The sequence below is a fragment of the Cavia porcellus genome, unplaced genomic scaffold (assembly GCF_034190915.1).
Source record: "Cavia porcellus strain 051 isolate PalLab524CR breed Dunkin Hartley unplaced genomic scaffold, mCavPor4.1 scaffold_42, whole genome shotgun sequence".
Classification (NCBI taxonomy): Eukaryota; Metazoa; Chordata; class Mammalia; order Rodentia; family Caviidae; genus Cavia; species Cavia porcellus.
The window spans coordinates 7,494,203-7,509,948 of NW_026947525.1; the positions used below are offsets into that span (position 1 = coordinate 7,494,203).

The 15,746-nt window shown below is 37.7% G+C and overlaps 1 protein-coding gene across 3 annotated transcripts in view; it reads right to left on the reverse strand.

Moving 5' to 3' along the window:
- Positions 1–625: 625 nt before the first annotated feature.
- LOC101788067 (alcohol dehydrogenase 1-like) overlaps positions 626–15,746 on the reverse strand; it is a 202,296-nt gene continuing 187,175 nt past the window's right edge. The window contains exons 15-18 of one of the 3 annotated variants that reach the window (XR_010045835.1): positions 7,816–7,873; positions 6,033–6,999; positions 5,465–5,564; positions 626–3,434 (exon numbers count right to left, since the gene is read on the reverse strand). Coding sequence is in view for 1 of the 3 variants with exons in the window: in XM_063243991.1 (XP_063100061.1) it covers position 3,334 (1 nt within the window). In the remaining 2 variants the exon portion in view is untranslated. Of the gene's footprint in view, positions 3,435–5,464; positions 5,565–6,032; positions 7,000–7,815; positions 7,874–15,746 lie in introns of those variants that run through there. The other 2 variants (XM_063243991.1, XR_010045834.1) reach the window with 2 other exon arrangements.

Below are 15,746 nucleotides of genomic sequence, written 5' to 3' on the forward strand. Positions count from 1 at the left end.
TGGTGCCTACAATTTCCTTGACTTCACAACAGCCCTCCTCTCTCAGCCTCTTGAGTCCTGGGATTATAAATATGCACCAACTCTGCTTTTGATTCAGATTTTTATGAGAGAATTTAAGATATCCCAGATCGTGAGTTTCAATCTTCCTTTGAGAAATATATGTATGAATTTTTTGGATCATACTTTTATAACTTGGCCCCTCAGCAGTTATCCCCCTAATATCCCTTGGGAAGCACATTTGTTTATGCACTGCCTATACTGAGTGTAAACGGGTGTCATGGTTTATGTTTGTGTCCCCCAGGACTCATGAGTTTGCATTGTTCATTTGTGATGGTTCATTGCATAGTGCTTGGATTGATGGTGTCAGTGCTCCACCCACATAGGGGTGGAGCCAGGATGTGATATAATGGTAGGAAGAAGGTGTGTATTTCTCTTTTTGCTGGTTTGAGCTTGCTGTTTGCAGCCTCCATGACCTGCAGTCCAGCCATGCCCACCTGTCTTGGAGCCAATTGAGTGTGGACTGAAACCTCCAAAAACTGTAAGAAATAAACCTTTCCTTTCCCAACTTGGGCATCAGGTATTTTGTCTCAGCGACGACCATAAAGTAACTAAGACACCAGGACAGTTGTCATTTTAACCAGTTGATTCTTGTATTGAACACATTACAATAGTCATTTTTATATTTGCTGTTATTTTAGAAAAACTAACAAATGTATGCAATATTTAATTATCTTTTATTTAAATAATTGCACTGGTAAGGACTTATGTATAAAGCCTTCGGCTAAGTGTGATTCTTTTAGTCCCAGCATCAGCAGAGGATGAGACGGAACAATCACAGCTTTGAAGCTGACTTTGTGAAGCAATTTTGCTAGGTGATTTAGCAGAATGTGTGGTAGGTGTTTTTATACCTGCATTTGAAGTTTAAGGAAACAGGTAAGTTTAGGTCAAGAATATAAATGTAGGATAGGATAGCTGAATCATGAAAATCATGATTTCTTTTTTTTTGGCCCAGGAAATGTGCATATCATGGTAATTTGTGCAGCAGTCTTAAATATGCCCATATTAGAGTAAAACATAGTGAAACATGAATGAGCAAGGCATTCTAGGTTCTGAAAGTAGAGGCATTATCAAAACTTTTTTACTCAATGCTATTGGTGGTGCTTTTTATAGGAAATAAGATAGGGCAACAAAACACTAAAAATGACTATATAATAATTTAATAGTTGTGCACAAATGAAGAAGCCAAAAAACAAACAAACCAAAAAAAGTCAAATATAAAGGATGAAGAAACAATCTACAGGATAGGAGAAGATTGCATGTTACTCCTTGACAGCTAACATGTAAATCCAATAGAAATGTGAAATGAATACACACTTTTCAGAACAGGTACAAATTGTCAAGAAATACCTGAAGAACTATTGAGCATTTATGCACAATAGAGAAATGCAAATCAGTACACCATGTCATTGCAGAGACAAATCACCACAAGATCAAAAGAACACTCATGAGACATCAGGAAACTATTTAACTTTGTTGGTGGAAATGTAAGCAAGTATTTCAGCCACTACTGAAGTCAGTGTTCAAAGTATTCAAATGATTAAACATAGTAAGTTCACTAAGTGCAGTGCTTCCTTTAGTGGGTCTCTTCCCCCAAGAGTTAAGGACATATTGCAGTGATTCATGCATATTCCTGTTACTGCAGCAATAGTCACTTTTCTGTGGAGAGCAGCAGCAAGCACTGCTCCATCACCACCAAATGCCAATGATGAACAACAATTACTCATCAGTGTACTCTTTTTAGTAAATGATATGATAGTTTATTATGAAATGGGCTCATGACTGCTTATTTTTGTCAAATTGATGATGTATTTGATATATTCATATTTCTGGAGGCATAGGCCTCCAAGATTGTAAAATGGGGATTGCTTATGGTAGCAGACTTTTTTCCCATGTTCATACCTCTCCTAATCCCAAAGACTTGTGAGATTCACATTCCACTAAAGTCCAATAAATTGGTCAATGATACATAAGAGACTTCTTGGGTATTTGATAAGGGTGCTTGACTAAAATGGATATTTTATGTCAAAAGAGAAATTCAGATTATTGCCAGGATGTCATAATACAATAACATGTATGGTTCTGATTTCTGATTTACTATGTAAAATATGTCACTGTTAACACTGTAGGTATTCAAATGTTAAAATATCCATGGGTAGTAGAAAATACATTTCACTTAATGTTCTAAGGTGTTTCATGTTTAGATAAAATAGTAATGTTAAGCTTACTGCCTCTAATGTATTGCATTGTGATCAATCTTTTCTTCTGGATGTCCAACAGCTAAGGTTTAGGACCAAAAATGAGAGACACAGATGGGCTAAATGGATAGCCAATATTTTGTCCACAGCACTTCAAACTTGGAGGAGACTCAGGATGTAAAAGAAATCCTGCTTTCATCATCAGAAGATAACCAGTGAGTACCTAGTATTCTGATCAGGAAGATGATGAGACCACAGAGGAAAGTGACCTTTGATGCAAGGTGTGCCTAAGGAGAGTCACGAGTCACCAGAAAAATCTCCTAAATTTTCACAGAAATCAACATGGTCAAGCAATGGCCATGACTCTTCCAGGTGGCAGACACTGACAGAAGAGATATGAGGAGCTATGCATGGTTATAAGAACTGGCCTTGATAGGAAGTAACGAACCCATTGTCCTTAGTGTAATCCTTATGTTAGCTTGATCTTGAACCTTCTGCAGCAAAGTCTGGACTTGGGAGGTACAGTGCAATTCTAAAATATTGTCTATGGGTGAATCTCATATCACTAACATCATCTGACAATTGCTGTCTATGCTGGTAACTGACTACCATTATGGACGGATGGACTGTGCAGTGGTGGGATCTCTAACACAACTTCTACATCTTCAACTGGTCACCCATCTGTGTATCAACCAAACAAAAAGGAGGGAAATGTTGGAGCCATTGAAGCTGAATACTCATTCAGCGCTGTGATGTGGCACAGGCATGATTGAACCGAGAATAAAGAGACGCCTCAAGTCACAAGATAGGCCACAGCTGAGGCCACCTAGACACTTTCTGTGGGATAGCTCTCTGCAGTTACCATCGTCTGTTGCTTGCAGTAGGTCTTGAACCTCTCCCAAGATCCTGTTCAGGTTTCCTCACTTGTCCACTCAACTCCTGCCTGCATGAGGTTGGCCAGCTGTCTAGCAGAGTGATGAGCTCTGCCAAGGATCTCTCTCCTCCTGCAGCCCTGAAGACCATGCTGTGTTTCTCATTTCTTAGAGCCTTTTTGGTACACCTTTTTGGCATCTTGGTTTCTAGGAAAAGACCCCAACATGAAACATAAAATGTACCTGTTTTAAAGACTCAGCACTGACATCTGGTATTGTTGGATGATGACAGGAACAAGTATCAAACCTGTTTAAGACAATTCACGTACACAAAAGCTGTTATATTGCACTGTATTTTTTTGGTTCACCAATGCCAAATCCTCTTACATGACACAACTTTCCTCAAGACAATTATTTCGACTCCAATCAATGACCTACATATGAATTATTTTCTGTAGGACACACACACAGATATGCAGGTTTTATGATATGTCTCCACCAAGTCATCCTGAAGAAAAAAATAACAATCCAGAGCCATCCCAGGCCTGAGAAGAGAAATAGAAAGCTAATATGCCCTTGTTATGAGCTGGTGGATGTCATATGGGGCAACTAGCCAATGTGCCGATGTTGTGATTCTGTGGAAGCTATTCGGGTTCTCTGAAGAAAAACAAGACAGTAACTTGCACTTCCTGTGAGCTAGCCATTGCATTGGCTGGGAGATGAGCACCACAGTCACCTCCTCGCACCATCAACAGTCTGACTGGTTTAGAGCACATGCTGAGTTGATAGCAATGGAGGTATAAAAAAACTTAATCCTTGTATTACTTGATTGGCTTTGCAGCCTAAAGGCTAGTATTCTTAAGCATGAATTTAAATTGGGAAATAATGGTAAAAGAAGTTGCAAAAACTGCATATCTATATGGAAATTAAATAACACTCTTCTAGACAACCAACGGTTGGCAGATTAAGTAAAGGAAGAAACTTAAAAATATCTACAAACTAACAAGTACATAGATGCAAAATCCTGTATCTTATGGAATTCAATGAAAGAAATCCAAATAGTTAAATTTATAGTAGTCAAACCTCACATCAGGGAATAGAAAGAACACAAACAAATAATGTAATGTTGTATCTCATTCTTCCAGAAAAGAATGGCAAGACAAACACAAATCCCATACAAGGGAGGAAATTATAAGACCAGACAAGAAATTCATGCAATGCAGAACAAGAAAACAATACAAATAATTAATGAATCAAAGAGGTGGTTCACTGAATGAATAAACAAAATTTATAAACCCTTGGACAACCATATCATAAAAGAAAAAAATAAAGACTGAAAACCATGCACTAAGGAATCAGAAGAATAAAACAATTACAGATCCTGTGAAAATTCAGAAGATCATCAATATCTACTTGAAAAGCTTATACTTTCATAGGTTAGAAAATATAGAAATGTACTGATTCCTAGAAATATATGAAATGCCAAATCTGATCCAAGAAGATATAAAAATTCTAGAAAATATAGTATCAGTAAATGAGAATGAAGATATAATTAAAAATTTATCAGCTGCTGGGCATGGTGGTGCCGAACTTGGGAGGCTGAGGTACAAGGATTGTTGTGAGTTCAAGAATAAACAATGCTACAAAATGAGCTCAAGGCCAACCTGAACTGAATAATGAGAGCCTATCTCATGAGCACATTAAAAAAAAGAAAAACAATGACAACAGAAAAGCAAATGACCAACATAAAAAAAGTCTAGGTCCTGATGGATTTACTGTTTAATTCTACAATAAATGTAGAAAAAAATTTAAGGCCACTGCTGTTTCTTTCTTTTTTTTTTTTTTTTTTTTATCGGTACCAGGGATCAAACTCAGGGACTGCCTGCTTGCAAGGCAGGCGCTTATGCTGCTGAGCTAAATCCCCAGCCCCTGGCCACTGCTGTTTAATGACATTGAAAGAGAAGCTGTTCTCCCTAACTCATTCCTGGAGGCAAGTATTACCCTCATACTAACACCAGAGAAAGACCCAACCAGAAAAGATAAACTATAGAACAGTTTTCCTAATGTACAAGATGCAAAAATCCTTAACAATATACTAGCAAAGTGAATGTAGCAAATCATCAAGAAGATTTTAAAACCTGATCAATTTCGATTCATCCTAGGAAGTCAGGGATGTTTCAGTACATGCAAATCAACAAATTTAAATGTCATATCAACACAGTCAAAAACAAAAGTCACATGGTGATCATCTCAATAAATGTACAATAAGCTTCTTATAAAATCAAGCACTGATTTGTGATAAAAACCCTACAGTAAATAATGACAGATGACCTTTACCTCAAGCTGATAAAATCAAACAATGACATGGCTGGGGATTTAGCTCAGTGGCATAAGCATCTGCCTTGCAATTGTGTGGTCATGAGTTTGATCACCTGTACTGATTAAAAAAAAAGACAAAAAAAATCAAACAATGAGAAAAAAATTCCAGCATCATACTAAATAGAGAATAACTGACAACTTTCATTTTACAGTTATGAAAAGGACATGGATCACTACTATGACCATTCCCATTCAATATAGCTCTGGAAACATTAGGCAGACCAATTAGACAAAAGAGAGAAATAAGAATAAATAATTAATAGAAAGTAATTAAACTATCATTATTCACAGATGATATGATATTCTAAATAGAAGATACCAAAGACTCCACCAAAACAGTCCTAGAATTAATAACCAAATTCAATAATGTAGCAGGGGACATAGTTGACAATCAAAAATCAATAGCATTCCTGTACACAATCAACAAACTCACAAGAGAGAAGTTACAGAAACCACAGCCTTTACAATAGCCTCCCAGAAAACAAAATACTTGGAAAGAACCTAACGAAGAAAGTAAAGGACTTACATATTGAAAATTATAGTACTTTGGAAAAGGATATTGAAGAGATTATCATAAATAGAAAGATATTAGTGACCCATTCTGTGCATTGTCTTTTCACTCTGTTAGTGATTTCTTTTGATGTAGAAATATTTTTAATAAGATGGAGTCCCAGTGGTTGATTCTTTAAAATTTGTATTTTGTTCATGAAGCCTCATTAGTGTTTTTGTTTTAATATTTAGATCTAATCTAGTTTGACTTTTGTTTGTTTCATAGTGATAGACTTGTCTCCAGTTTAAGTCTTCAGTATGAGAAAAGTCATTTTCTTCAGCACCATTTATTGAAGAGGCTATCTCTCTTCCAGTGAACATGTTTGGCTCCTTTGTCAAACACAAAGTAGCAGAGTGTGTTTGTAGTTCTATTTGCATCTTCTAGTCTTTTTGGTTGATTCTCAGGTCTGTTTTTCTGCCATAACTATGCTGATTTTCTAATAGTAGCTTTCTAGTATAATAGCAAGTCAGGAATTGTGATGCTTCCAGACTTGCCTTTGTTGCCCAGCAATGTCTTTGGTGATCTAGAGCATTTCTGTTTCCAGATGAATTTTAGAAATGTTTTCTCTACATTTGTAAGCTATCCTACTGATATTTTGGTGGGCAATGCATTACATCTATATGACAGTTTGCAATAAGATTTTTTGAGTTTTCTCCATATCCTTGAAGGTAGTTTTACTGGTCTCTTATACTCACCAGATGAAACATAATAGGTATGATCTTAAGAGTTTCAAACTTTTGAGTTCTTCTTCCAAGGATATCCACAATAATATGATATTTTTTCTGTTTCTTTGAGACATGTTTTCCCCATGCAGTTCAGGTTGACTGCGGATTCACGTCTTAGTCCAGTTAATTCACACTGATTATCCTACTTCAGCCTCCCAAGTTCTGGGATTACAGGTGTGCACATAAAACTTGAAAGAATTCCTGGTGTTATTTGAAACCTGAAAAAACAGTCATGAGATACACATGTATTTATTAACTGCCATTCCCTTAAAGGAAATTGTAAAGTATAACACATAACATCATTGGAGGGTAGGGAATCAGAAGATGTGTTTCTATCTCTTATGAGCCTGGGATGCCAGGATAGACTACTGCAGAAACAGGAAATGTCACGGGTAGGAATATGCATCAAATGTGAGCATTAGTATTAAGAATTCAGAGAGTATTGTATTTAAGGATGATGAGGAAAGGACAGTGGAAAGCAATGAGAGTCCTGGTGAGCTTCGTTTGTCCTGACTATAGATCATGCTTTACTATAAGGATGAACATCATAAACAGTGAAATATTCAAACATTATGTGCTTTTGACCCTAGAAAATATAGAGGCTTGGCACTGTAGCTCAGCTGTATTATAGCCTGGCATAACAGATGCCATCTTGCACCATGCATTTATCTAGTGCCCTGTATTTGATCTAAAAAAATGAAAAATCACCAGGGTATAAGTTCCATGAGAAAAGCAAAAGGAGCTGTACCCAAGTAAAAAAGGAGCTGTACCCAAGTAAAAAAACCTGCTAAAAAAAGAAGCATGATACGGTGTCATTAAAAAATTAATTTAAGATTCTAGCTAAATTGTTTCCAACAGGATGTCTTCTGTGATTCTCTCTTTTAAAAATGCTGAACTTTCCAGTTCAGAGCCAATTGTTTAGATTCTGAAATGGGGAAGGGGGTCTGTATAAAAGTGGTTTTGAGCTCAAATATTTAAATTCCAAATTTATCCTCTGGATGTTTTGATTCCTATACTGTTGTTCACAAACTCACCTCAAGATGCAGAAAGATTATTGACAGAAGCAAACCTCTGGATTAAATGTCAGTGCCCCTGAAATGGAAGAATAATGCTGAAAAGGAGGGAAGAAAATGACAAACCCCATGTGTTATGATGCCCACCTCTTTTCCACAGCATTAAAGAGGCTGAAACAGGAGAATGGCCATTTATTCAAGGACAGTCTAAATTATGCAGTGAGTGAAAGGCCAGCCAGAACTACAAAGTGAGACTACATCTTTAAAAACAAAACAAAAAAATGAAAAAAGTAAAAAACCAAGGGAGAGAGAAAGATTATTAAAGGAAAACAAAAATAATAGAGCTGAATGAAAGCTGACCTAAATTGGCAATTATGGAATGATGTTGCAGCAGACAGCTGGCCATGTAGTGGCATCCTGGCAGCTGTGACAAATACAGAGTTAGGAATGGTACCTATTTTGCTATAGCACAACAGTGACCTCCTTCTTCCAATAAATCTGCAATTTGCTAGAATGAAGAGAATGAAAAACTCATCGAAATCTTAAACTCAGAGCAAGCACGTAGCTTCATGCAAAGGCTTTGGAACACTGCTTTGACCACTAAGCTCAAAACCCAGCCCAAGATCTTCAGATTCTATATATCACTATTACCAATGTTTAATTTATCATTGACATATTTAATTAAAACTCTTCTTAATCTACATGTTCACAAATGAAGCTATTTTCTTTCATTGCAGTTTAAAACACTGTTTTTTTTTTAGGTACAGGGGATCAAGCTCACAACTTAGCACTTCCCAGGCAGGTGCTTCTGCCTGCTGAGCTAAACCCGTGGCCTCTATTGAATAATATTTTATTAAATGTATAAGCATCATGTTATCCAGTCAAATGGTATTATGATTTTACTATAGGAAGTGAAAGTAGAGAAAAATTGATATACAGTCAGAGAGGAATTGGAACCTCAAAGGAGTCAACATAAAAAACTAAACACAACAATCCCTCTACTGGCTCAGCTGAAGAAATCCAGACATAAATGTGAAGATGCAGTGACCATGTCTACATGCCTCCTGAAGAGAAAAACAATAGCTTGAAATGTACTACAGTTACCACCACCTCCTCCAGGAAATCCAGAGAGGCATCAATTACCATACTCAATGACCAGAACAACTGGACTGTTGTTCCCCCAAAATGCCTTTGCTCTTTCAACATACTTTGTCTGGGTGACTTCTTCCCAGGTTAAATAATATTAGTTAAGCCACTCACTACAAGCTTATAGATTGATTGTAGTTTGGGACTCACACTGTAGCCACATTGTGACTTTGCTGCATAAATGACCCCTGACAATAGGTCTGTGACTTAAACACTGAAGACCACTCCTGAAAATCCAGGTCTATTCTTCCTCTTTTTTCCCAGAAAATTTTTGAACTTCTTTTGGTGTGTGACTTCATTCCTTAATGTTGTGAGCCAACAAACTTGGTGCATTTGACATGAAACAGGGCAAGATTATATTTGTCCTATTTCCATTTGAATATAAAACTTCTTCTAAGTGTTCCAAACCCTTTGCATGAAGCTACTTGCTTGATCTGCATTTTTAAAGACATATTTTGTCTTGAAGCCTGGCCCATAACAAGAGGTTTCTGTCCCCCCCCCCCCCCCGTATATGCAAGGTGTCTGGGCTTCTACACTGGCCACTTCTAGGACCTGATCCTGTCTCCCTGGCTATATATTTCTAACTAACTCGGCTACCTGTAACAACAGGGCTGGGCCCTCAATGGAGCCAGAAAATAAGTTCAGATTGCTTGTAGCATTGGAAGAGACAATCACCTTCTGCTGTGGGCTAAATCTCAAAACAAAAGGCAAGGTAATACAACCAAGTGGTAAGAACCAACAGTCCAAATAGTTCTCTGATCACCATGAGGAACTCAAGAGTCACCATCCCAACCCCCTACCAGAAGTGTCCCTTCTTTTAAACAGGCCCACTTAGTATGTGAGTTTCTCTCCTATTTGCTCCCAATTTAATCAATTTTACCTGAGCAATTAACCTTATTGGTTGACCACAGTCTTATCCCGCCTTATGCTAATCTTGAAAATTCCTATTTTTCCCCTTCTGTGACCCATCTGACCTCATGGTTTAACTCTGTACAAGCTCCTCAAAAGGACAGAGTCTTGGCAACTCACTCAGGACCCCTTCTGTCTCTCAGAAGCTTTCCTTCTCCCAATAAATATGTTCCATTCTTAAACTCCATCATTCCTAAAATTCATTTTTTAAATTTAGAGAACACAAACTCATACCGGACGTATAGTAGGTAAGGAGTTTCATTACCCTATACCATTAACATGAGCCAAATTAACATGACTATACTATATAAGGTCTGAAATTTGCTTCTTCTCCTGCAGTTTTAAGTGATTAATACAAATCACAGTGATTGTAGTCCTAGCAATATCTAAAGTTGTATATATCAGTCATTATAAATGTTAAATAATTGGTTTGAGTGTATTATTTAGCAAGAACTAGACATTGCCATTGCAGTAGGTTATATCTTATTAAAGAAAAGATTTAACTATAATTGTTCAGAAAAGTTTCTACATTATTGGCTGCTTGAACAATTTTTCATTAGAAAAACTGTGTATTTTTGTCAGTTTCTAGAAGGCTTCTATTATATTATTGAAAGCTGTCTTTAGGTCTCTTGGACCTTGGCTGTATTTTGATGCATATTTGTGTTTTGAAATTTATATGAAGATTTATTTTTATCTTAGGATTAAACTTACTGGATTGACACTAATAGAGTGAAACAACAGCCCACTGCATTAATTTCCATTGGGTTCTCGTGGCATTTAATATGAGAATGACTGAAGAGCTAAATTAGCTTCATACATAAACAAGAATCAGTACTGTTACTGAAAGAGTTTTTGGCCAAGACAGGACACTGTAGCCAGTGAGGCAGAACCAAGGAGCTCCTATCTCCCCCACCCCTAGGAATTTACCTGTGACTCAAATTTCCCTGCACCTAAGAATTTACCTATGATGCCAAACAAAGACCAATGGACTACTTGTGCATCCCTAATGCCCCCTCAGGGTCCACCCCAAACCTAGGTTGCTTAGGCATGCCCCCATGCCACAAGTCCATGAGAGAGAAAGCCAGACTCCAGTGGTCAGGGAGTTTTTGTTTTCTCTCTTCGCATTCTCAGAATAAAGGGCCCTTTTGTTTTAAACTTCTCATCTGTTGGACGTACTATATAATCTTATCAGTTAGGATTTTGTGGCTGAATACAGAAGCAGAATATAAGAAAAATTTAAATTGTCCTTTCTATTTAAAGAATGTGGAGGGGAGCCTACAGCCACCAAGGGTTTGCCTTTTTTTCTGACTGATTATGGGATTATGGAGTGCATATGAAATTTTGCTCTATCTGGTGCCCGGCACTGACATTGATGTCATGCAAGGAGCTGATAGGAATTTTCTTTGGGCCCCTGGGAAAGGAATGAGGAGGTTGCATTCAGGGAAAAAAAGAGGAAGTAGCCATATAGGTAAGCATGGCTGATTTGAACTTTAACCCTGATGAACTACCACCATGAGTCCTGTAATTTATTCTAGGGCAAAACTCTTTCAAGTACATCCTTCAGTTTGAATTACAAAATGAAAATAAAGAATTTTTGCTATGTGTCTTCTTCTACAGTTAGTGGTAAACAATTCACAAGAAAAGTTTTTAGTCATTTCCTTAATACATTGTACAAGTAAATAAAACTACAGATCAGTTCACTTTCAGCAAACAGAAGCAGCACTCAAAGGCAAGGATAAAGCCCTTCAGTGCAAGTGTCCCTTAAAAGGTGAGATCAACTTTTAAGAATACAACCATCTACTGATTTCTCTGACTTCAAGAAAAAGAAAAAATCATAGTGGTATTGCTATAGGGGAATGAAACTCCCGGGCTACTATGCTGGTATCAGTTTGTGTTCTCTGAAGTCCAAAAAGGAATTTTAGGAACAACAAAAGTCAAGTTAATATACTTATTTGGAGAAAGACAGCTGTAGTAGAGAACGAATTCATCCTGAGTGGGTTGGCAAAGACTGTCTTTTCCAAGGACTTTTACAGAGTAAAATCACGTGGTGAGATGGGTTTAAGTTGGAGAAAACTGGGAACTCAAAATGCAGATGGGCATAAGATGGGACAGATCTATGGTTGTCAATAAGATAAATAGTCCAGGTAAAGTTAATTAAATTGGGAACAAATGGGGAAGGGCGTCACATAGAAAGCAGGCATTCTTAGGCAGCAGTGAATCTTCCCTTAGGAGGTTGGGAGGGTGACTCTTGATAAGAACTAATTACAATATCAGTCTTTAGGATATGGAGACATTTATTTGAATGGTGACTCCTGACTTCCTCAGAGTGCTAGGGAACTAGTTAGAATATCATTCCTTAGAGTATGGATGAATTTGTTGATTTTCTGTCTTGAGGCTTGGCCCATCCCAGGAGCTGTCTATTGTTGTAATCTAGTTCTAACCAATGGACCGACCCCATTTCTGTTCTGTATGCCCCATTTCAATAGAGATTAAAATTCCATCTACAGTAAAGACTTAAATTTCATCTCCTTGTAAATCCCCCTCCCCTCCCTATTCTTTTTAGATTAAGTAAACTTTAAGTTTCACTTTCTTGTAATCCCCCCAACCCCCTTCAGCCTATCTGCAATACAATGTGCTGTCTTTTAGAAAAGTTTAACTACAAGGAAGTTATCAAACTGGGTCCAAGTTTGCAACATTCCTGTGGTTTGTGGCTTTAAAACCCAACCTTTTTAGCTGTAAGGCTGGCAGTCTCCAAATTGGCTCCTGGAGATCGCATTGCCAGGCCTGGCCTAAAATAAAGCCTTTGCTCCCAAAATTTTAATTTCTTGCTTCCTTGGGTTTTATTCCAGGGTCCAAACTATCACATCCATCTTATCCATAGGTGCAAGGTATCTGGGTTTCTGCATGAGCTCCTTGGAGGACCTAGCTCTGTCTCACTGCCAATAGTATTTAACTAACTCAGCTTCCCATAACAGTATTTTTCTGAAAATTGAATACAGATGTCTTGTGCTCTGGGTGAATGATCTGGGGATGACAGTGTGCAATGTATATACCAGTGTTGCCCCCTGATTCACGTGTTCTGAAATTTAATTTTAGTTTATTTTTTTATCCTTGAAATAAAATGGATTTGGAAATGAAAAGCCTGAAGTAAAGCCCTTTGGTACCCATATTCCTCTGTGCAGCTGAGATCAACATTGTAGAAGACAGCCAGCTCCAGAAGTCTCTGACTACAGTCTATCATTTGTGATCCACTCTTGCAGGAAGGAGTTCCTTTCCCTGTTTATTTTTGACTCAGAAGAAGGGCAGTAGAGCAGCAGTCAATCAGTGATGTAGAGGCAGGCTATATGAAATGTCCAGTTAGGTGAGCCATGACAGGGGGTCTCTTGGTCTCTTCCATTGTCTAGGCAATATTTACCTGTTTAGAGCACAAAACTGGGAGCATAATACTTGCTGCATCTCATTTCCTAGTTTTGGGGTCCTGTGGCCTGATTAGCAAAGAACCTGGGAGACGCTGTAGCCACAGAATGGTGAGGCTTTGGATGGGAGGCCAGAAATAGGGTGGAATTGGGAGAAACCAGTTACAAGTGGTTAGAAGCAGTTCTGGTGTCTGCAGACACAGGTATTTAGACAGCTTCAGCTCCTGATATATTCTAGCATTGGCTTTGGGTCATCCACTGTCCCTTTTTACTCCTGCTGGGAGTAAGCATGATTTTGTGTTCCCAGAACCCTGCCCTAACTATGATAGCAACAGACTGGAGTATCGTCTTTGAAATTCTCTACTACCCTGGCACCTCCATTATAGGGGGCAGAGGAAGGAGCTTGGGGAGACCCTGACTCTGATGCATTTTGTAGCTGGCACAGCAGTACTGAGCTTGGTCTCTGTTCTCATTCCAGTTAGCAGCAATATTTAGCTTCTAAAGTTTATAAATATCTGTAATGCAGGACCTCATATCTACAATGGCTCTCCTTAAACTTGTGCTTTTTTGTATTTATAGGGATCGTCTAAATTTATGGTATATTCTCGCATTTCCATCCTCATGACAGTTGTTGGCAAAAGTCCTAATAATTCAGAGATGTGTAATGATGTGGCTCAGTGGAGGAAGGCTTCCCAAACACCTGGGGAACTCCTGTGAATTACACAGAACAATGCAAATAATTTCTGAATGTACTTTTTGTTACCCACCTGCTCCTAAACTATGTTTGTGAGAACAGTGATAGAAGTTTGAATTCTGACTAAAATGAAACTGATTTAAAAACATTATCAAGGGCAGAGTAAAGTGTGTTTGCTAAGGACAAATTCCAGAAAGGGCTGCCTGTTAGATCCTCATTGAAAAATTCCTAAATTTAGTCATTTGCATGAACATATACAGGTGATATTGTTCTGGATGGAAAGGAATATGGGTGTCAGCTCTGAATTCACAGCTGATTTAATAGCTTGGTTGATCATAGACATTGTTTAAATATGGAAATGCTCTGCAGTGGTCTTTACTAAGTCATGTGAAGATGTCCTAAATTGAAATTGTGCAGGGATATCAAGAGTTTAGGCATGAAGGGCTTTCTGCTTAGGAGGGATCAGAAGAGCATGGAAAGGATGTGGAAGTGACTGGCAGGAAACAATGTGACAATAGCATGACATACAACAGAGAGCGTCCTCACTGAAAGTCAGGTATTCTTAGGGCAAGCATGAAGTTAAAGGTGGCTTATTGTTTCTTCCTTGAGGTGAATAACACCAGCTCTGGTAACAATCAGTATTCCACATCTCTGTAAACCCATGAATTCTGTGTTCTTCACTTGAGATCCAATTTTGATTATCTCTAATTATGACCCGGTATCATGAAAGTGAAAGCTGAATTTTTTTGTACCAAGGATCGAACACATGATCTCAAGCTTGCCAGTTAGGTTTTCACGCTGCTAGCTAAATACCCAGCTCTGAAAGTGTTTTCTCTATATTATGAATGATATCAACATTGTTCCTGAGAAAATGTTGAATATTGTGAAATTTTTGTATATTGCATGGCTATAATTTTTTTTAAAGCAAACCAAATATGTCTCATGCAGTCACTTCAAATTTCACATTGTCTGTGAGGTGTCTCAGTCAGGGTTTCTTTATTCGAGACTGCTCTATAACTTAGGCTAGCCCCAGACTCAAGGCAGTTCTCCTGCATCAGCCTCCCAAGATATATTTATTAAATCTGAATGTAAAGTGATCACTTGGTGACACTGAGCTATAATTTGAAGCTTGTACCTGGTTTCATTGTTTATACATTTTTTACTTACAGCAGTTTTCCATGAACATTTATTATTTATGTAACATATCTGATGTTATTTATGTTTTGTTCTATGAAACCAAATCCAAATATCAAAATGCTGCTTAAGTATATTAAGAACAAAGGACTCAGTGGCCTAAATGAGATTTGAAGAGATATCATTGGTAGTACATCAAAGTGATTGATGAGTGAGATATTTGTCTGTCTCTGTGCTTTTGGAAGTTGATCCTGCAGGCTCCCACTATAAGCTCAGCATTAGAGCCAGTGAATAGGGACTCTTTCACTGACTCAGCACAAGCATCAGCACTCCTATTTGGCTGTAGCATTAGCAGTGAGTTCCAATCTAGTATTAAATTTGCTGTCTCAAAAAATGTGTATATACAAATAATTAATGCCTGAGACATTGAATTAAGATTTGAAGGAATCAGTCTCCATTCAGCTGTTTTGTTTGCATTTATTTGTTTAGTTTTATTTTATTGAGACAAGTTTTCTCTATGTATGTCAGCTAGATTTGAACCCCTTACAAAGCTCAGAATTGCCCTAACCTCAAAGCAGCACTCCTGTTTCAGCCTCTTAAGTGTGGGGATTATAGATATATTATTTTTACCCCAGGAAATATGGAGGCTTGTA